General features: G+C 34.7%; 1 protein-coding gene and 1 pseudogene across 1 annotated transcript in view; both read left to right on the forward strand.

Annotated features, from left to right (window-relative positions):
• Machr-b (muscarinic acetylcholine receptor) overlaps positions 1-16,436 on the forward strand; it is a 129,565-nt gene extending 113,129 nt beyond the window's left edge. The window contains exons 3-5 of the mRNA XM_076382005.1: positions 11,271-11,473; positions 12,148-12,342; positions 14,173-16,436. Of these exons, the coding sequence (XP_076238120.1) occupies positions 11,271-11,473; positions 12,148-12,342; positions 14,173-16,436 (2,662 nt within the window). The remainder of the gene's footprint in view (positions 1-11,270; positions 11,474-12,147; positions 12,343-14,172) is intronic.
• On the forward strand, positions 3,610-3,728 carry LOC143181993 (5S ribosomal RNA; annotated as a pseudogene).
• Positions 16,437-19,686: the final 3,250 nt, after the last annotated feature.

The raw sequence follows: 19,686 nt of genomic DNA on the forward strand, positions 1-19,686 counted from the left end.
ATAATTGCAATATACGCAAAGAAAGGGCTCACATCTAAGTTCAGAGAGGAATTAGAAAATATAGCTTATGAGTTGAATTTAATATCACAATCAAATTATTATATCATAGCAGGAGATTTTAACGCGAAGCATACTACGTGGTCAAATTCAAAAAACGATGAACGAGGTATAGCACTGAAAGATTGGATAAATAATAACGATATCAGATTACGACTAAACTTGTTACATACGGCAACACCATCTTTTCCGCGTAACGGTTCTTACATAGATCTCATATTGGCAGACGCTAGAATCGAGTTCTTAAATTTGATAGGAAATAAATTGAGTACAATCCAGGTAGCAAGTGACCACGAAGCAATTGCAACACAAATCAAAATCCCGAATCAAAACATCTTGATAGATCACAAACACGAAAACATAACATTTAACTTTGCAAAGGCAGACTGGTCAAAATTCCAAAATATTTTACAAGCATATAACTATGATTTAGACAAGAACACAAATTACACAATAGAACAATTAGACGAAAGTATACACAAAATTGAACACGAAATAATAGAGGCAATGAAAAAAGCAATTCCTAAACCCAAAGCACAAAACTCCATAGACAAATACACAACAAAAAAAATACGGCACCTAATAAAAGAGGAGAGAGAAACGGTAGCTAACTACAGAAAAATAGGTAGAACAGGTATAATAGGTACACAAACAAGACACACACTAAAAATTTTAGATAACAGAATCAAAGCCTTGAAAAAGAGAATCCAATCAGAAACACAGAGAGTAGTAAACGATTATTGGTATGAAAGAATAAAACAGATTAACCCAAAACAACCTAGCAAAATGTACAAAGAAATAAACCGTTTATACAGAAAAAAAACAACACTACAACTACCAACACTTAAAGTAACAGAGGAAAATAAAAACATGATAACTAAAGCAAACATAAACACAAACACACTGACAAAAAACAACGAAGGCAGTTATTTAATTGACAATACTACAAATAAATTAGATATCCTAGGAATACAATACGCTTCAGTAAACGAAGCAAACAATAACCTTAATAATCTGGCATTTCGTAATATTATAGAAAATAAATACCAACACATCATAACAGACATAACAAAAAACATTCCGAACACTATATGCAGTTTCTCTGCGAATAATAGCGCACTGGCACCAACACCATTAGAAAACTCGTTAGACTATTTCACAGACTACCAACAGGTACAGAAAAAATTTAAATATTTAAACAATAAGAAATCAGCAGGAAACGATAAAATACCAAACATAGTTTTAAAAAAAGTACCCCCAAACATTATAAACTGCTTCACAATAATATTCAATAACCTACTCAATCATGGCCACTTTCCGAAATACTGGAAAACAGCCAAAACAATACCCATACATAAGAAAGGAAAAGATATCACCTCCCCAAGTAGTTACAGACCAATCAGTTTGCTTTCGAATATTGGGAAAATCTATGAGAAAATCATTAATGATAAAATAGTAAAAGTGTGCGATGACAAAAACATAATCCCGGAAAACCAATTCGGATTCCGCAAACGACACTCCACGATTCATGCGATAAATAAGCTATCCTCAGACATAAATTGGGCACTGAACGGGGGCTATTGCCTGGGCGCGTGTCTAATAGATTTAGAAAAAGCCTTTGATACAGTCTGGTTAAACGGCCTCATTGTAAAACTGCAAAAAAAAGAATTCCCACTAATACTTATTAAATTAATACACAGCATGATTTATGATAGGAGCTTCCAAGTAGGCATAGGAGACTCTTTATCCTCACTAACATTCAACATAACAAACGGATTACAGCAGGGGACCATAAACTCACCGGTATTATTCAACATATACACTAGTGACACACTAAAGCTATTTGGACCACACAACACAGGCTGCTCAATGATAGCATTCGCCGATGACATGATAGTATACAAAGCGGGTAAAGCACCAATGGTAGTACAAGAAGAATTACAAAAGGCTATAAACAAGGTATTTGCATATTACAAGGCCTGGAAATTAAAAGTAAATACGAGTAAGTGTGAAACGATACTATTCAGGCCCTCCTACAATGTAGCATCACAAGCCATTAAAAGACAATACAAAAGTTTTTCATTAATAGGAGATAAGGAAAAGAACATTAAAATAGAACATAAGAAAGAGGTGCGATACTTAGGAGTTACAATGGACGAAAGACTGCTATTAAACAAACACGTAGAGCAACAATTGCAAAAAGCCAAAAAAGTTTTTATAGCGAACGCGAGACTATTTTACGCTAAGAATTTAAGTAAAAAAGTAAAGATAATTTGCTACCAGTTGCTTATTAGGCCAATAATAACGTATGGCTGCGAGATGTGGTACAACGTCGGGACCTCGATAATGGAACAATTAAGACTATTCGAAAGAAGGTGTTTGAGGGCATGCTTAACACTCTATAGATCTAGCTCAAATCCAAAAAAAACAGTCAGTAATGCACAACTTTATAATAAAGCGGGAATAAATAGAATTGACATTTTTATCATAAAACTAGTAAGAAATTATTTTGCAACAGCAGCGCAAATTAAAAATAATAGCTTAATCTTTCCAATCCCGCACCCAGACGAAAATTATATTAAAAACACACTTACCTTAGGGCACATTCCACCTGAAGCCTTTCTATACCTAGATAAGAATGGTTACATTCAAAATGAAGACGCAATACCGATATTCTACCACATCCCGAGGCATAAAGGGAATAAAACAATAACGTTAACAACGATAGCAATAAAAGATAAAAGATATGTACCATTGCTCAAACACAATACATCAATACCTAAGAGAGACTGGGTAGATTATAAGCAACTGGACCGCAAAAAATTATGGTGGCTGATGTAAAGTAACTTACCTGAACTTACCTTAACTTACCTTAGAGTACAAATTACGGTGCTGAACTAGTACGGAAGACGAGTATTATTATGAGTACCTGAAAACAAAGGGGGTAAAAAAAAAAGGGGTGTAAAATAAAACAAGATTATATATCTTTATTTTTGTGAAATTTATTGTATAGTTTATCTACATAAAAGTTTAAGTACCTAGAATATAAGCATTAGTATAAGTGTTGAATATTATATAAGGACAAACATGGTGATACAAAGAATACGCAATAAGATACCAGCTAAATTCTCACACATAAATTACAATGAAAGGTAAACTTGTCTGTAATAATACAAAGACTTACCATATCCTTCCCTCCTAATACTTTTGTACATAGTTTTCTATTTTTTCTATTTATTTTTATTTTATTTTAAGTTAGTTCTTAAGTAATAATGTAACGTTAGTTCCTATTTTCCTGGCTATTTTTAAGGAGCAACACACAATACAAACAATGTAAGTGATCTGAATGACCAAAAAAAAAAATATCTTATGATAGTAAACATAACGAGCGATAATCTAAGATTACCTATCGTGATAACAACCCGAAAGGAAATAAGACTGAAAGAAGATGTAGCCACTAAGTCTATGAGAAAATGTAAATTTTACTTGTTGTTTATTTCAAGTTTATATATCCGTAACCTCTGTAATAAGCCTTAAATAAACGAAGTTAAAAACAAAAAAAACAAAACGCAGAAAGCACCGGTTCTCGTCTGATCACCGAAGTTAAGCTGCATTGGGCACGGTCAGTACTTGGATGGGTGACCGCCTGGGAACACCGTGTATTGTTGGCACAATTCCTTTTTGAATTTTTATACATGCCTTTTTTAAGACCGTGATCGCATTTTTTTCGGTGAGGTTTAGAAATATTATCAGCATTCCTGAGTACACAGGAAGGCCAATATTTTTGTCGTGAGAAGGATATTGTTTTGGACTATATTGAAGACAGAATCGGTTAAGGATGTATGAGCGCAAGTAACATTTTTATCCGTTCAGAGGGAGATACACATTGTCCCTGGCCAAACCAGCTTGGGTTAATACTGTCGCTAGTCAGACCAGTCGAAGTAGAATACTCCGTCAACGATCATACTACGCAGAAAGCACTGACACTTTAGCTAGGTGGACGAGAGTAAGTTGAGTGGATACGTAAACTCTTAAAAATTAGCGGATTTTAGTTAAGTGTAGTTATCAGTGCTCCTTAGGTAGATTCTTGAGAATGTTATCTTACACCTATTTCACATTTTTCTTATCAGGTACTTTAAATGTTTCATTTCAAACCAGTGACTTGACGCTAATTTACCACCAACTAACTAGATTGATGTAAAGTCTATAATTACCCTGGTCACACAAGTGTTGCGCTCGCGGTGCTCCAAGCTTCATTACAAGAGATATCGATTATCTCTATTTAAATTTTTTAGCAGCGCCACTGAATGGTTTCTAAACGATCCCCAAGCGCTGAAAGGATGTTGGAATGCAAAGGAATGGAAAGTTGCGAGTCTTCCCTCACGAGGGTGTCTCCCGGCAGTTAGAGTCACGGTTCACTGGCCTTGATGAGGAAGCATTACAACCCATTAGACAAAACGGATACTTTACCCTTGTTTCGATGCACGGGTTGCGGCAACCCGTCGAATACCCTCTCCTCACCCGAAACGGTCTAGAACCTACCCCATTCTTCGCCACCCGCTTGAACCTTCGGCTCGTACCAATACTCGCACGATCCTCGAAGTCAGTCAACCGCGTGGACGTTGCTTTGCACATTTAACAATAGTTTCTGTCATTGCCGTTTCAGATCGTATACTATTTTGTGATTTAATGGAGCATTTATATTAAAATGGAACTAAGCTTCTAAAATATTTGAGATGCGATTAATTTTGAAATTATACAAGATTGTGTAATAGAATTACATTAAGTAAGATCTAAGATGTATTTACATAAATTGAATACTTAAGTAAAAAGAAACGAAAGGTGAGTTAACTATAATTCTTTTTTTTTAACAAGGTTCTCTATAGAAATATCTAACGAAATTGAAATTAGTTACTTTAGTGTTATTCAAATATCTCCAATTTCTGCAGTATTTTTCAAAATTTAGAACTAGAATTTTACTTATCTTATAGATTATAAGAAAGAGGTTCACTAGAAAAGGTTAAGCGCATGTGTTATCAGTATAAAGCCCTCAGTAATACGTATCTGGATTATAATATAGTCTGCAATACTAAAAGCTTTTAACAATACTGAACTACACATATATGAAAAACATTATTGACGTTGGGTCTATTTAACGTAGCGGAGTGGTATAACCCAATATGGCATACTGGCAAGTCAATACTTGACTAATTATTTTAAGTATGAAATACGGCAGTTTTGTTAAAAGTGTACCGTTATTAACCTATAATTTAATCATATTAGTTAAAAAGAAGCTACTAAAAAAAATTATCTTAAATAAAGTGAACTTCATTGCATAATACACCATAATACAAGTCCCAAACATTGAAGTACGCCTCGAACGCACTATAGTTTGATTTTCGGAAGAAGAGACCTGAACTGAGAACGGCTTATTTGCGTTGTTGCCACGTTCCCGTATCCTTTCTGGTACTTCTCCCACGCGGTACATTTCCCTACTCTTTGCGTCTTAACCAATATCCTTCGATAGCTGAGTGATGGGGTCTCGCCTATTCTTTGTATTCATCGATTCTTAGTCCAACTCTATCTAAAAGGGCCTGACCAAAGTCGTTGTCATAATAACTGAATACATAAAAGTTAAATGTAAATAATAACTATAAAATATTATTGGTTTACGTTACCTTTGCACATTAATGCAAGTGAAAAGTGCATAAATATCTAATAAAATGGAATAAAATAATTAAATGGAAATAAGAGAACACCTCAATTAATGACACATTTTGGCCATCGCAGATACGAAGATCTTGTTCTCTAAAATTGTCATTTCATCGTAGGAGTTCCCTAACTTCTATCTTTAACAATTCATTATGATGCCAATTTTAGCAATACTACTGTAGAGAGAAACACATTTTCGTTTAAAAACAATAAAGAATGTAGGAACCGCTTCTTTTCAATACGAAAGGGAAATAATTTCGAGTTATTGATACACATGATGAAAAGTATTTAAAAAAATCTGTTTTATCGAGACAGTGAGAGAGAGACTTGCTCTTAAAAATAGAATGAGACATCCGATCCACTACACAGCGTGACAACGTCGCACGCTTACGTAGGCTGTGTTTGGGTCCCCACCAAAATCAAACTATAGTACCTTTCGCTACAAGAAATAATCCGAACTATAATCACATTTTTCACATAGTTACAATTCACCATTGGCAATCAAATTTAGCTATAATATTATCAATTATATGTACCATTTACGGACAAAAAATAATATAATATTATCTAATTAATAATTTAATTAGTACGAGGTTAGGTTAGAACATAGCAATATTGAATCGCTCCTCACAAATTTTAGCTAATTTCAGACAACTTCCCCTCATAGTTCATTTGATTTGCAATGTAAAACTATAAAAAATAAACGTCGCCATAACGAGGACAAGTATTTACGAGTGATTTCACAGTGGCGCCACTGCAAGAGAAAGATCGCTATAACGAGGACAAGTATTTACCCTCGAGAACATTGAAACAATGGATCTCATCTCTCTATCTTTTATTCGCGTGGCTTCATTGTCTGTGCTTGTAGCGAGCTGTTCTAATAATCTTAGAACGATCCCCATTGACTCGCAAATCTTTGTCGAAACATCGCCTTGTCCTTCTCGATATGTAAACCTTCAATACTCCAATAACTTTATCGATGACTGCGAAGTTTGCCGGCTAACCCAGTTTATGAAGCGCAATTTTCGATACAAGCTTGCAAAGGTTTGCTGAGAAACTGGAAAATAGAATTTTAATACGAACTTTTTCGTTCATCGTCTATTTTTTAAAACACTAAATATCTCATCAATTTTTGATAAATATTTTTAAGGATTTGTTGAATTACTTTCTTGAAAAATTTGTACTTAAAATGAATGTATACTACAAAAATATCAAACATGCCATTTTGCATTATTTACTTATATTGCAGTATTCCTAGTTACAAAGAAAATGAGTATAAATTGAGTTATGCGCGTTTTTCTCATTTTATTATTTATGAATTTTTATTGTAGAAGATGCTGTATTATTTCTATCAGTAGTTTTTCAAAAAATGAGTAAACTCTTGACAAACAGAATATTGTTTTCTATTTTCCATTATTAACTTGTTTTTGTTGTTTAACTTGTTTTCTTGATGCAAAAAAGGAAAGAAAAATCGCTCTACAAATGTAATATTTTTAATAAAAAAGAACTCTTAATTGTTTATGTTCAATGAATTTTCTGTGTGATTAATAATATTACTAAATATGATTAATAAAACTGATAAGTTAGTGTAACAATAAAGAATTTATTTAAAGTATATTTAGCATGTTATCGAAATTTTATCTTCCACATAATGTAAAAACATATTTTGTATCATTCTATAATATTTTAAATACAATAGTATTATCATAATTTTCTTGGAAAATAATTTATAATAAAATCTATGGGACAGTTACGGGACACAAAAATTGTAACAATTATAACTTATTTATGTTTCAATAAGTTCAAAAAAGATCAAATTTTTGGAAATTCTAAAAATCGCACTCGCGTTACCACAGCAAATTGAGTTATTAAATTATTTAAAGTTTCTGAGAAATTCTATACTCTTGCAAAGTTTACTTAATGTACAAAGTTCAAAACATCTGCGTAATTAGTTGGATCCAGTTGGTTGCATCATAAATTGAGATATATAAATTTTGTTATACTTCTTAAAATAGGTTATTAATTCTATTGAAAAAATATGAAGCATGATTAACTAAAAATTTAATGTATACTACTAATTGATAATATTGACAACAGTTTATAAAATTATCTTTCAATAAGTGATGTTATTTCATGTGCTTGGTAAGTTAGGGAAGAAATGCATCGATTAGGTTTTTCCACAAGCTTAATGGAACATGAAATTTTACCACATCCCCATTATTGCTTTGATCTTCCCCTCAAGAATTTTTTCTTGTTTAGTATTTGCTATATTTCTTGCAAAATAAGTTTTTGTTAAATAAAAATGGATGAATACCTAAGGAAGTTACAAACATTTTAAGTTTAAACAAAAGAAAATTTAAAGTCACTTTCTATAACCAATAAATAGACAATAAAATAAAAAACAAATATCCACCTTAAATGATACAGTTTGCAAAATTTAGTATACAAAAAGCAAGAAATTATGGTTTTGTAATAAGCAGAACAAAATCGGTTTCCAGTAAAATGATTTAAGTACTTATATAATTGTATTATTACATTTATAAACCTATTCACAAATCGTCTCTGTAAAAACAGGCATCATATTACTTTGTCTTTTTATGCAAAAAATTGATCGTTATAATTGATTAATCATACTATAGGTATTGCTCATTTGCTTTAACAATAACATAATTAAACAAGCTGCAGTTTTTGAGTTATTATAAGAAGAGCAATTTTTGCACTAAATAACGGTATTAGCCCGATTCCCTGAAAATTATAATTTTTGAATTACATCACTATTTCAGCAAATAAGTGATGCAACAAAAACAGATATTATCACACTAAACAAAATTTGTTTAGCAATTACTGTAATCATGTAATTCTTTCTTAAAAACAAAACAGTCGGCCAGCTACGCAATCCTTTGTGTCTCTCAAAAGTTCCTCAAAAGAACTATAAAAACTCCGAGTATCTCTTCTCCATCTTAGACAAGCTCAGAGAAAAGGCCTGCCAACACTTTACGCCATCCACCCAGTACAACAATAAAATGGCCGACATAGGACCTGGACAAGCCACTCGACACGAGGAGACATTCGCTTCTTTTGCATTACAAATTAAAGCTATCTCACAGTCAGCCTCCAATTAATCCTTGAGTTTGCAAAAAACACGCTGAAAGGAGGGACTCAATTAACCTTCATTCCGGTTGGTGAATGTGTAATGCCGGTTATATGTTTAACCTGTACGTGGCTAGAGTTCACGTGTGACTTGGGGGCTCGTTTAACCCGGAGGAGCCACGATCGACTGACTAAATTATTTAAAAACGAGCCACCCTCTTTAAGGCGCGGCCCGTCGTTTCTTGCCTGCCAGCGACGGGGACATGCGAGCAGGGAATGGATGTGGTTCCATTCATGCTTATTTCAAGCTCATTGTGCGCCCGGCGTATTCAGCCTTTGACTTGCCTCTCGTGTTGCCACTGCAGCAATGTTTCATACAGAGCAAGAGACTTACATGTCACTAGCTAAAATCAGGAAATACTGGTGTCACATTTTCTTTGATACTAACGAACATTACTGAAGGAACGCCGGGTCTTATCACGCGCCATTTTTCTACCGCGTGTCCTCTTGCTCCAGATCGTGCTACATTGTAATCTTTTTATCGCGACACGACACTTAGGCAATTATCAAATTATGGTTATAAACCGGTTGCCGTGTGTTGTTTTAACCCTGGCGAAAGTTTCATGGGAAATGGGATTTAATACCAACATGTTGTTAGAGATGTAGTTAATGGAGTTTTAATGGAGGAGGCGAGATATGAGGTAGGGTAGAAATATGAGACACCAATGTTTTGGTCTGTACATGGTACTGACATCTTTAATAATTATTAGAAATTAGATATTAGGAAGAATGTAACACCCTATCACAACTGTTGCCATTTAGTGCTGTTTTTCTGCCTTTTGAAAACTAAAAAATTAAATATTCTGTAAAGTCCACAATATTTATACTTGTATTCATATAAAATTAACCTGATATTATTCGAGTCAAAAAATAAAATTGGCAACCCGGTTGCGATACTTTTGAGACACCAGACGAAAATCTTATTATCATGTTCTGGAGGTGAGGAGGGAGCATTTAAGAAAAGTCTTTTTTACCAATAATATTCTTCCATAATATGCTAAAAACATGATCGAATAAACTTTTGTGATCTTCAACTTCCTTTGAGATACGATACCTCATACCCCTGTATCACCCCTATTCTTTGACCAAATTTTTAAAAATTTTGAGATCAAAATTTGACCCATGCCGATACTTTCTTTATGTTATTATATTATAATAGTTGGGAAAATAAAAATGGATACTATACATTACTGCCTTCTCCTCTAGCATGAAGGAATTACGAAAGGAGATATTAACAACAGTTGTTTCATATTTTTTTAAAATTAAGAAAGCTATTAAAAACTGCAAAAAGCGAAGTAGAAAAATGATAACATCGTTACGGTATTTTCCAACAGTTAAAGAAACGAAATTAATTATAAGAATAAAAAATTACAAATTTGAAATACAAAGATAGTTGACCAAGACATTTGAACACATTTTGGAGTATAAAAATTGTTTTTAATAGGTTGATCTTTCAAAACTCTCAGTTGGGTAGCAGGATTGATTCTGAGTACATATTTGGTTAGCTAGAGAATTTGGCAGAAACTTTTCAGTGGATCAGCAGATTCATCTCGGCGTATTTGGTTAATTAGCAAATTTTACTATACCTATTCGGTTAGCAAACAGATTTACTTTTGACACTCTTACGAATTTTTAGAGGTATGGAAAACTTTTGTTAGGTTAAAAGTAAGCATGTTACGACGTTGGAGGAAGAAGAGTAAACGTGAGGAAAGTTCTACCTGAGTCTGAGTTTGGTTATTGCAGGTTTCAGTTTTAATTTTCAAATCATGATGGGGGTTAAGAAATGGTTAATACCATTTTTGCAATAGCATATTTCGTACGTGTATGCTGAATAAACTTAACTATACGGTCTAGTGTTTGACTTTCTTGTTTAAAATAAAATGGCCGTCATTTAATTCTTAAATTTCAGTTTTTGCCTATAATATCATCTTTAACGAAAAAAACAAATTAAATGAATGTAAATTTTATACCGTTTCTTTCCATATAGCACAGAGATATCCTAAAAACGTCCAAATTACGTCTATAAGACGTTCAGACAAAAAAATGGACGTTTTTAAGACGTCCAAATTATGTCATAAGACGTTTAAGCATAAAATGGACATAAAACAGACGTGTTCAAAGCGTCGTCTGCTATCTGAGTTGGAACATACTCTGAGAATTGCAACCAAATGCCCGTAATTGATCTTTTCTAAATACCACTTACTAAGTACCTAAGTGACCCCTTAAAATAAGAGGTTATGTATTATTTGTGGCGCATGTGATGCAAATTACTATATGTAGGTTAAATGAAAACCTACTTTAGTATTATGTTATTTTATAAAAGAAAGAATAAAATAGATCTTTATTTCCAGGAAACAAGAAAGACAACGAGAGCGTCTTTGTCGCATGTACAATCAAATTTTAACGGAATGCACGCAGTTTAATGGAAGCTGGCCTGATCCGGATGATCCACGCTGGAGTAGCGGGGAATATGTGGAACTTCTACCGGACTGGTTTCCGACAAACAATACCAACTGTTGCTTGATAGCGGAGAATACAACAGCTGTATCAACTGGTAATACAATCGAATATTTTCATTTGGTTCGACTGAAAAGTAGAAAAGCGAATACGCCATTGAAAGCTATAAATATTTATATTATAGTTGAAACTATAACAATACAATTCAGGCAAGTTATTTTCATATTCATTAAATGGTTATCCTTAGATTTCCACTTTTCAAGTTTTGTGGGCTGTTATTGAGTAGTATCATATGCTAGATGGTTTACAATTTTACATAATTTAATTTTACAATAAGGGACATTAGACGAAAGTTTAGCTATTGTATTTTTCATTACTTAAATATTTTTAAATCTATGTGTGTAGTTTAAATACATCGCAGACATACGAGAAAATTCTTATAAGACGAAAACAAAAACATGTAACCTAGTAAAATATCCACGCAATTAGTTAATTATTAAAAGTTTTCAATTTGTGAGTTTTTTCGTGGGAGTGTGATAAAGAGTTTTCAGAATTTGCAATAAGATTGTATCTTTCACATATCTTCTATATATAATCTATTTTAATTACGTCATCAACCGTAGTATTGTTGGTTGTGGGAAAAAATAACAAAAGAATATTAAAATCATTAATGCCAAAGAAGTTAATGTTAGTAATAACTTAGAATAATCCATACAAATAATGTAACGAATTGTAACAATTTACTGATGAAACATTCTATGTGTTAAACAGCGGAAACTTTCACGCCTGTTCTACCACCTTTTGAACTTTGGCAGACGATACTAATTGCCTTCTCCCTCGCATTATGTATACTGCTAACCGTCGGCGGTAATATTCTCGTTCTTCTGGCATTTATCGTAGATAGAACCATCAGGCAACCGAGCAACTACTTCATTGCTTCATTAGCAGCCACTGATATGCTTATTGGTAAGTTTTTCTATTTTTATCTTCTAATAAATCAAGAATATTTATAATATATAATAAAATGCTTAAAATAATACAATAATAGTTCTATGCCCATAATAGATGGGAATAAAGAGATCCCAAACATTATGAAGAGTGTTCGACAATAAGACAGTAAAAAATGTAATGGCTAAAATCTGGATAAAAATTACGGAGAACAATATTGCAAATTTGAGTTTGTTTTCAATTAATAATGTCTTATACTCCTTGGGGAAGAATATCTCACTGTAAAAATCTTTACCGAGAAGTGGGAACATGTTACCCAGAGGCAGTGTTGCTAGGTACAGGGACAAAAAGTCTTCTACTGACGTTATCGAGTAGAAGAGTGGGGATACCACACGATATTTGGCTGCACTGCCTGCGGTATCCCCGCTATTCTACTCTATGACGTCACTGGAAGATGTTTTGTCCCAGCATCTGGCAATACTGTTCAGGGGATGTGCTACATCTTGAACTTTCTACTTGTTATCGAACAGCCTGTATAAAGCATCTAAGCTGGCTACTGTCCAATTTTCGAACGAAATGCTGATGCGTGCTAAGTGTACATCGGAGACTTTGACGAGACATTGTCAGATTGTGTAATAAATTAAATTTCTTCTATTCTTAAAGCCTTATTCAGATTAGTCAAGTTACTGGAATTTAAGCAGCTTGAATGTAAGTGATTTAAAGTAACTTGACTAATGTGAACCTGTTATTTTACTTGACTTGAAACATCCCTTCAAGTTTCTATTTCGTTTAGGCACGTTCAGATCAGTCAAGTTAGTTGAATTCAAGTGGCTTGAATACAAGTGATTTGGGGCAGTTTGACCAATGTGAACGTGTTATATTACTTGACTTCAAATATCCTTTCAAGCTTCAAGTCAAGTTGACGTTCTTCCAACTTTTCCTTGCCTTGTAATACACATTAATTGATGTATATCATGATGTATACTACACCACTCAAGCTACTTGAACCCAAGTAATTTAAATAATTGTAACTTGACTAATCTGAAGAAGGCTTAAGAGCAAGTGAATCTCTCTTACTCAGTCGGTAAAGCAGATTCCTTCGTTTGAAAGTCAATCAGTATGCCAAATCGATTTCTCTTTCCGACCAATTTAAAGAATTTTGATGCAATATTATATAGGTCTGTATAGAATATCCAACATAGTTTAAAATATTGTTTAACCTGTTTTGAACTTAAATTGGCATGAAACAGAATTATTCGCCTTTCTTCTGTACAATACAAGCCTCCTTATGTTATCAAAATGAACCCACTGGAAACAAAGGAATAGACATCAGAAAAAGACAGGAAATAATTAGGAATCTACTTGATTGGTAAATACTTGGTTGAGACGTATTGTACAGAACGACCGTCCCATGAAAAAAGTATCATTCACGAGACAGGATAACAACACTATCGAAAATTAGCAGGTCTAGATATCAGGATTCCGCTTTCGAAAATCGGGCAGTGGTGCTGCTAAAAAATGGTACCCATAGGTACTTCATTTTATCCTCCCTACATTCCATTGATATAAAAAAAGATACAATTCAAAAAGGCAAATTTCCGCACTTTGCCTTCCCTACATCCCGCTCTTGAAATCAACATCGATAGCATCCTTGTAGCATTGTAATGGAAATGGAGCAACAGAAGCTCTATAAATTCTTGAACTAAACTTGCGCAACACGAGACTACGTAATAGTGTTCATAATCACTATATGTATACTACTATTACCTCAAGTTTCTCTATAATAACCCCTGCATGTATTAGTAGCTCTTAATTTAAGTTAAATAATGGTGTTAAAACTGTTAACAGGCACTGTGTCCATGCCATTCTACACAGTCTACATTCTGATGGGATATTGGAACCTTGGCCCGCTGCTCTGCGATCTATGGCTCTCTGTAGATTACACGGTATGTCTGGTATCTCAGTATACTGTGTTGCTGATTACCATCGACCGATTTTGTTCAGTGAAGATAGCAGCACAATATCGTAGTTGGCGCACCAAGAACCGCGTGATCTGGATGGTCACTATTACATGGATCATCCCTGCTCTACTCTTTTTTATCAGTATCTTTGGTTGGGAGCACTTTATCGGTTACAGAGACTTAAGTCCTGGCCAGTGCGCCGTGCAATTCCTTAAGGATCCAGTTTTTAATACCGCTCTAATAATTACATATTACTGGGTCACGCTTGTGGTTCTGTTTATCCTCTACGGTTGCATATACAAAACTGCTTACGACATGCAGAAAAAGAGCGAGGCAAAACAGCGTAAGATGCAATCGATGGTAGCCCTCAGTGCTGGCGCAATGTCCGGCATGGCGGGACACACAGCAGGTATAGGACTATCCAAAACCCAGAGTACTCTTTTGAGTCAAGACAAACCGAAAGTAGGAACATCGGGAGAGGATGGTGGAGCAAATGATGGTTCAGGGCAGAATACCTCTTCAAAAGCGTCTGGAACTGGCACAACCGATTTTGCAGAGAAACAAAGGAACGCTGCAACCACAGAAGGCGAAAAATCTGAACGCTCCAGTAGCCCAGCTTTCGATTCTGATGAGGAAAGTACTGTAGGACCGGGCCATCAGCTCAGCACTATTAGGAAACGATCCTCACTTAGCGGTCTTGTTGCTCATGCCGCTACTTTCCAAGTTCTTGCCACAAATGTTCGCTTAAATGGAACTGTTCCTACGAAGGTAGACTTAAATATGTCAGCACCGAGGAAAGTTATACCAATGAGTCCAACATGCGACGTAGGCACAACTACACAGAAGGCTCAAACACTGCCGAAGATACAAGAACTTAGTCTCCTGGACACTGACAACCCAGTTGAACCTGACAAATCCAGTAGCCAAACATTAACGCCAGAACAATCCTTGAAGTCTAATGGGAATGATGGAAGCCAGCAACCTGTAACCTCTGGGGATACTTCGTCACCCACGCATCCTAACAATTCAATCAGTAGTAGTCAGCAGAATATCATACCACCGCCTACGCAATTTCAAAGTAGTCCACCAGTATCTGAGAGTCCGCCAACTTCGTCATCTACAGACAGGCCGAAGTCATTAGCTATGTCTATACACGAAACAGGTACATTTGATATTTTAACTGGACTGGATGGCGGTGACTTGAAATTCATGGATGAAAGCTCGGTGATCATACCAAGTCCGTCTTATGAGAGCCCACCTTCTTCTTTCTCATGTAGCTTAGCCAATCCTCTCTCGACTACACCTTCATCACCCATTCTAGGGAATGTCACCACAGGACCGAATACTAGTTTATTGCAAGCTGCTCTTATCAGAGCTACAGCACAACAAGCTAATAGTCAACAGTCTACAGGTACTCAGAACAAGCAGGGCCAACCTCAACCGGTAATGTCTAATGCCTCCAGTCAAACGCATCCGCCTCGTGTGTTCATCACTCAGAAGACTAATGCTGCATCTCAAACGTCGCCGACAGTAAGCAAAGTGCACACTGAGGTTACACTAAAAGCAGAAGGCACAAAGCAACATCCAGTAACTACAGTTGTCAGCACCCCTCCACCTGTCGATTCGTTCAATGCCGTAATGGAGCAGTTCTCAGATCAGGCTATGAAGATGAATAATCCTCCTCAAAACTCGTCCTCTAGTAGCAATGTTCCCACACTGTCTGGCACAACAGTGAACGAGCAGGATGCAAAGAAGCAGTCAAAGAAGAAAGGAGCAGGTGGTAATGAGGAAAGTGGCTCAAGGAAGGACTTCGTCAAGACAATCGGGAAACGTTTGAAGAGTAAAACGCAAAGGAGAGATCCTGTGATAGGTCGACAAAAATCTCGAACAGAAAACAGGGCACGCAAGGCGTTCAGGACAATATCTTTCATCTTGGGCGCATTTGTTGCTTGTTGGACACCCTACCACGTTTTAGCACTGGTGGAAGGTTTCTGTTCGAAGCCGCCGTGCACAAATGAGCATCTTTATATGTTTTCCTATTTTCTGTGCTACGCTAATAGTCCTATGAATCCTTTCTGTTATGCTTTGGCGAATCAACAGTTCAAGAAAACTTTCACGAGAATATTAAAAGGTGATTTACATATGACGTAAAGGAAGAAACAGAAAATTTGAAAATGAAGACTCTTCGCCCTGTTATGATGCTGAAGGCCTTCCATGATTAATGCCGAATTATATTCATGACACCATATGTTATGGTGAAAATGGACAATAACGTAGTAAACAGTTGCGCCATAAACGCAAAGAGGTTAAGTACTGTGCGCTTCATGTATATAGGAATAGGATGCATTGATATAGTTCCAGTTAGCATTCTCTGATGTATATAATATACATGTATGAGTACTTGTTAACTCCTGTGCAAGAAAGCACGCAACATGTAACAACACATTCGTGTATTTAGCTTTAGGTGATCGTGCGTACTGTAATAGTAACCGCTACGACAAGCGCTTAGACATATGAAACTTCACGTAACGAGAGAACGTATTCAGTTTTTATGTATCCTTGAAAAAATGCAAGCATAATTTTTCCAGTTGAGGGAACGATAAAATCGTTCGTTAGAAGTAACAAAGAAAAGTGACAAGTTAAAAAGACATCGACAATTATCGCTTCATCACAGTGATCGTTACTGAGTGAAGCAAGAAGGCTTTTATCATAAGTTCGAGCGGCCAATGGTACAGCATATTTTTACGCTAGCCGTTAGCATAAATTGTGTTTCATATTCTCAACGATAGGAAACTATTTGTTACGAGCAACGAACCAAATGGGAATGGCTCGCCTCGACGAAGTACCAAATAATCAGGGATTCCATTATCCGTACACGCACTGCCTTGGGGTGGCCTACTGATACGTAGGCCTTCTTTCTTCGAATTCTGTTGCATTTGGTGCTGTCCTCCTGTACGAGCTCCCATGGATTTCCAATCGATAACATTCCTTTGTGAACATTATGCAGGGCGTTCTATTAACTCGTTATAAGGATCTATCGCTGATTTTTTTTTTAGATTTCAATTTGTTTCTAGGGCAATACACAGATAATAAGAAAATCTTGAATTGAAGTAATGAAATAATTACAAATTTTAAAATTCTATTAATTTCACTTTTAAAGATATATAATGTACGTACTAAAAGTTACATGAAACAGTAGCAAAGTATATAAAAAAATACTAGAGTGGTGGAATTGTTGAAATTGATAGAATAGAAGAAAAGGGCATTATGTAGGTATAGTCAGAAGAAAACTAACTGGTTTGTCATTGTTGTTCCTCTACCGATAAAGTAGAGATCGAGTACCTGCAACTGAAAATAACCTGTCAATTTCAAGCAACCTATCGATTCTGCTCTAGCCATGAAAATAAATGCAAGTACTTTCTCGTTATAAACTCGTTGCTACTTCTAAATATTATTTCATTAGGTTTACTTTACATTTGACAAGAAGCAATTAAAGCAAAATATAACCTATAATGTATGATAAACATTGAGGTCGTGGCGAAGTCTTATCGAGTCAGAAATGATCTTGTAGTGAAATATTTTATAAGTGTAGAAAAGGTGGCCCAAGTTACAACTAATATTAAACTGCATAAATATATATACATACATATAAAGTGCCCCACACTCCTCACATGTCTTTCTTGACATCGCATGACCTTGAAAATGGCCACAAGTAGCTTACTGTCCCTCATAAGCAGTATTGCCAGATGCCAAGACAAAATGTCTTCTACTCTATGACGACACTGGAAGACATTTCATCCTGGCATCTGACAATACTGTTCACAAGTAGCCATAATAGCATAAAATACACAGCATACTTGCTTTATAGAATAGAGTACAGGGCTTATAATGAGAAAATACTGTCATCAAACAACATGATACTTTTCTGCAACTTTTATTACGTATATTAACTTGAAACTGATTGAAGAAGAATTGATATACATGAAATTGACTCCTCAAGTCATCAAGATCTACTTTTGACTCTATTCAATAATTTGAAAGTTAATGGGTAGTTAGTTGTGAATTTATCCATTAACTTTTAGCTACAAATACCCCTTTAACGCATTATAAATAATGAAAAAAAATTCTGTTAATATCAATGCTAGATTTGCGAAAAACTTCTCGTTACAGAGTTGTACAAGTCAATTATCATAAACGTATAAATAAATATTACGGGCATATTTTCCTTACTCATCACATACATTCACCATTTTATTACCGATCTTCTTTACATACGTGTAACAAATCATTTTTTTCATAAAATAATGTTGAAACATTACTCTTTCATACGTTTCAAACCGTTTGTAAGATACACAATCACCGCTTTGACTGAATATGCTTTTTAAAAATATATTTTTAAAGACACTATCGGAAAACGCAAATTGGTCTCGTGAAACTAGTTACAATAAGAATGTAGCTTTGATACTATCAATCGAGCTTTCTAATACAATTACTAACTGATAAACGAATTGGTTTTTTAATTACTAAACTATACATAACATATTTTTGAATAAATTGATATTTCGTAAAATCTTACTCGCTCACTCGCAAAGGTCTGTTTTAAGGTTACTTTAGTGGCAATGTTTATGCGATGTCGCATTAATTAACAAAGGGAAATCTTACTTGCATTCAGACTGTCTAATAATTTTTTAAATATTTAGCTTTCCTATGGAAATATAAGTATGCAATCACTTTGCACATATTATTCGCCAAATATCATTTTTATAGCGGGACTCTGATTGCTAAATAGAATACAATCCGTCTGAGTAAATCTGACGGTCCTACTGCGCATGCGTGAATGGAGACTAGTCCTCCTTTGATGCGATCAAGGTTATATTCTATGTCATAAATACACCTACATTCATTAACGTCACAATTTTGAAAATTTAATGAAAGTGCATAATACCTATATTTTAGAATTTACAGGAACTAAAATTATTTACCTGATAATAAGAATTTCAAAAAAATTCATTTACTACACTTGATAATTGCAACTTAGTAAAACGAACGAAATTTCAATTAATGAGGGATTCTACAGTCAAAAATCACTTTACTACTTTTCCAGTCATTTCTTTCATTTGACGCATCAAATGTTAATTTACTCAGATGGAATACAAAATTGTACACCTACTAAGCAAAAAATCATTATACGTTATTAACTGACATGTGTACTCGGTACGTGCTCGATGTCATGCATTCATACTATGAGAACATTCTTGATATTATTATTTTAAATTTGATAAGATTTAAGAATAATCATCCAATTTCTTTATCATATTTACGAGTGTTTATCCACATGGCCGCCATTGACCTTAACACATTGTTCAATTTGAAATTACCTATATTCAAGAGAGCTATTTAG

This window comes from Calliopsis andreniformis, chromosome 7, assembly GCF_051401765.1.
Source record: "Calliopsis andreniformis isolate RMS-2024a chromosome 7, iyCalAndr_principal, whole genome shotgun sequence".
Classification (NCBI taxonomy): Eukaryota; Metazoa; Arthropoda; class Insecta; order Hymenoptera; family Andrenidae; genus Calliopsis; species Calliopsis andreniformis.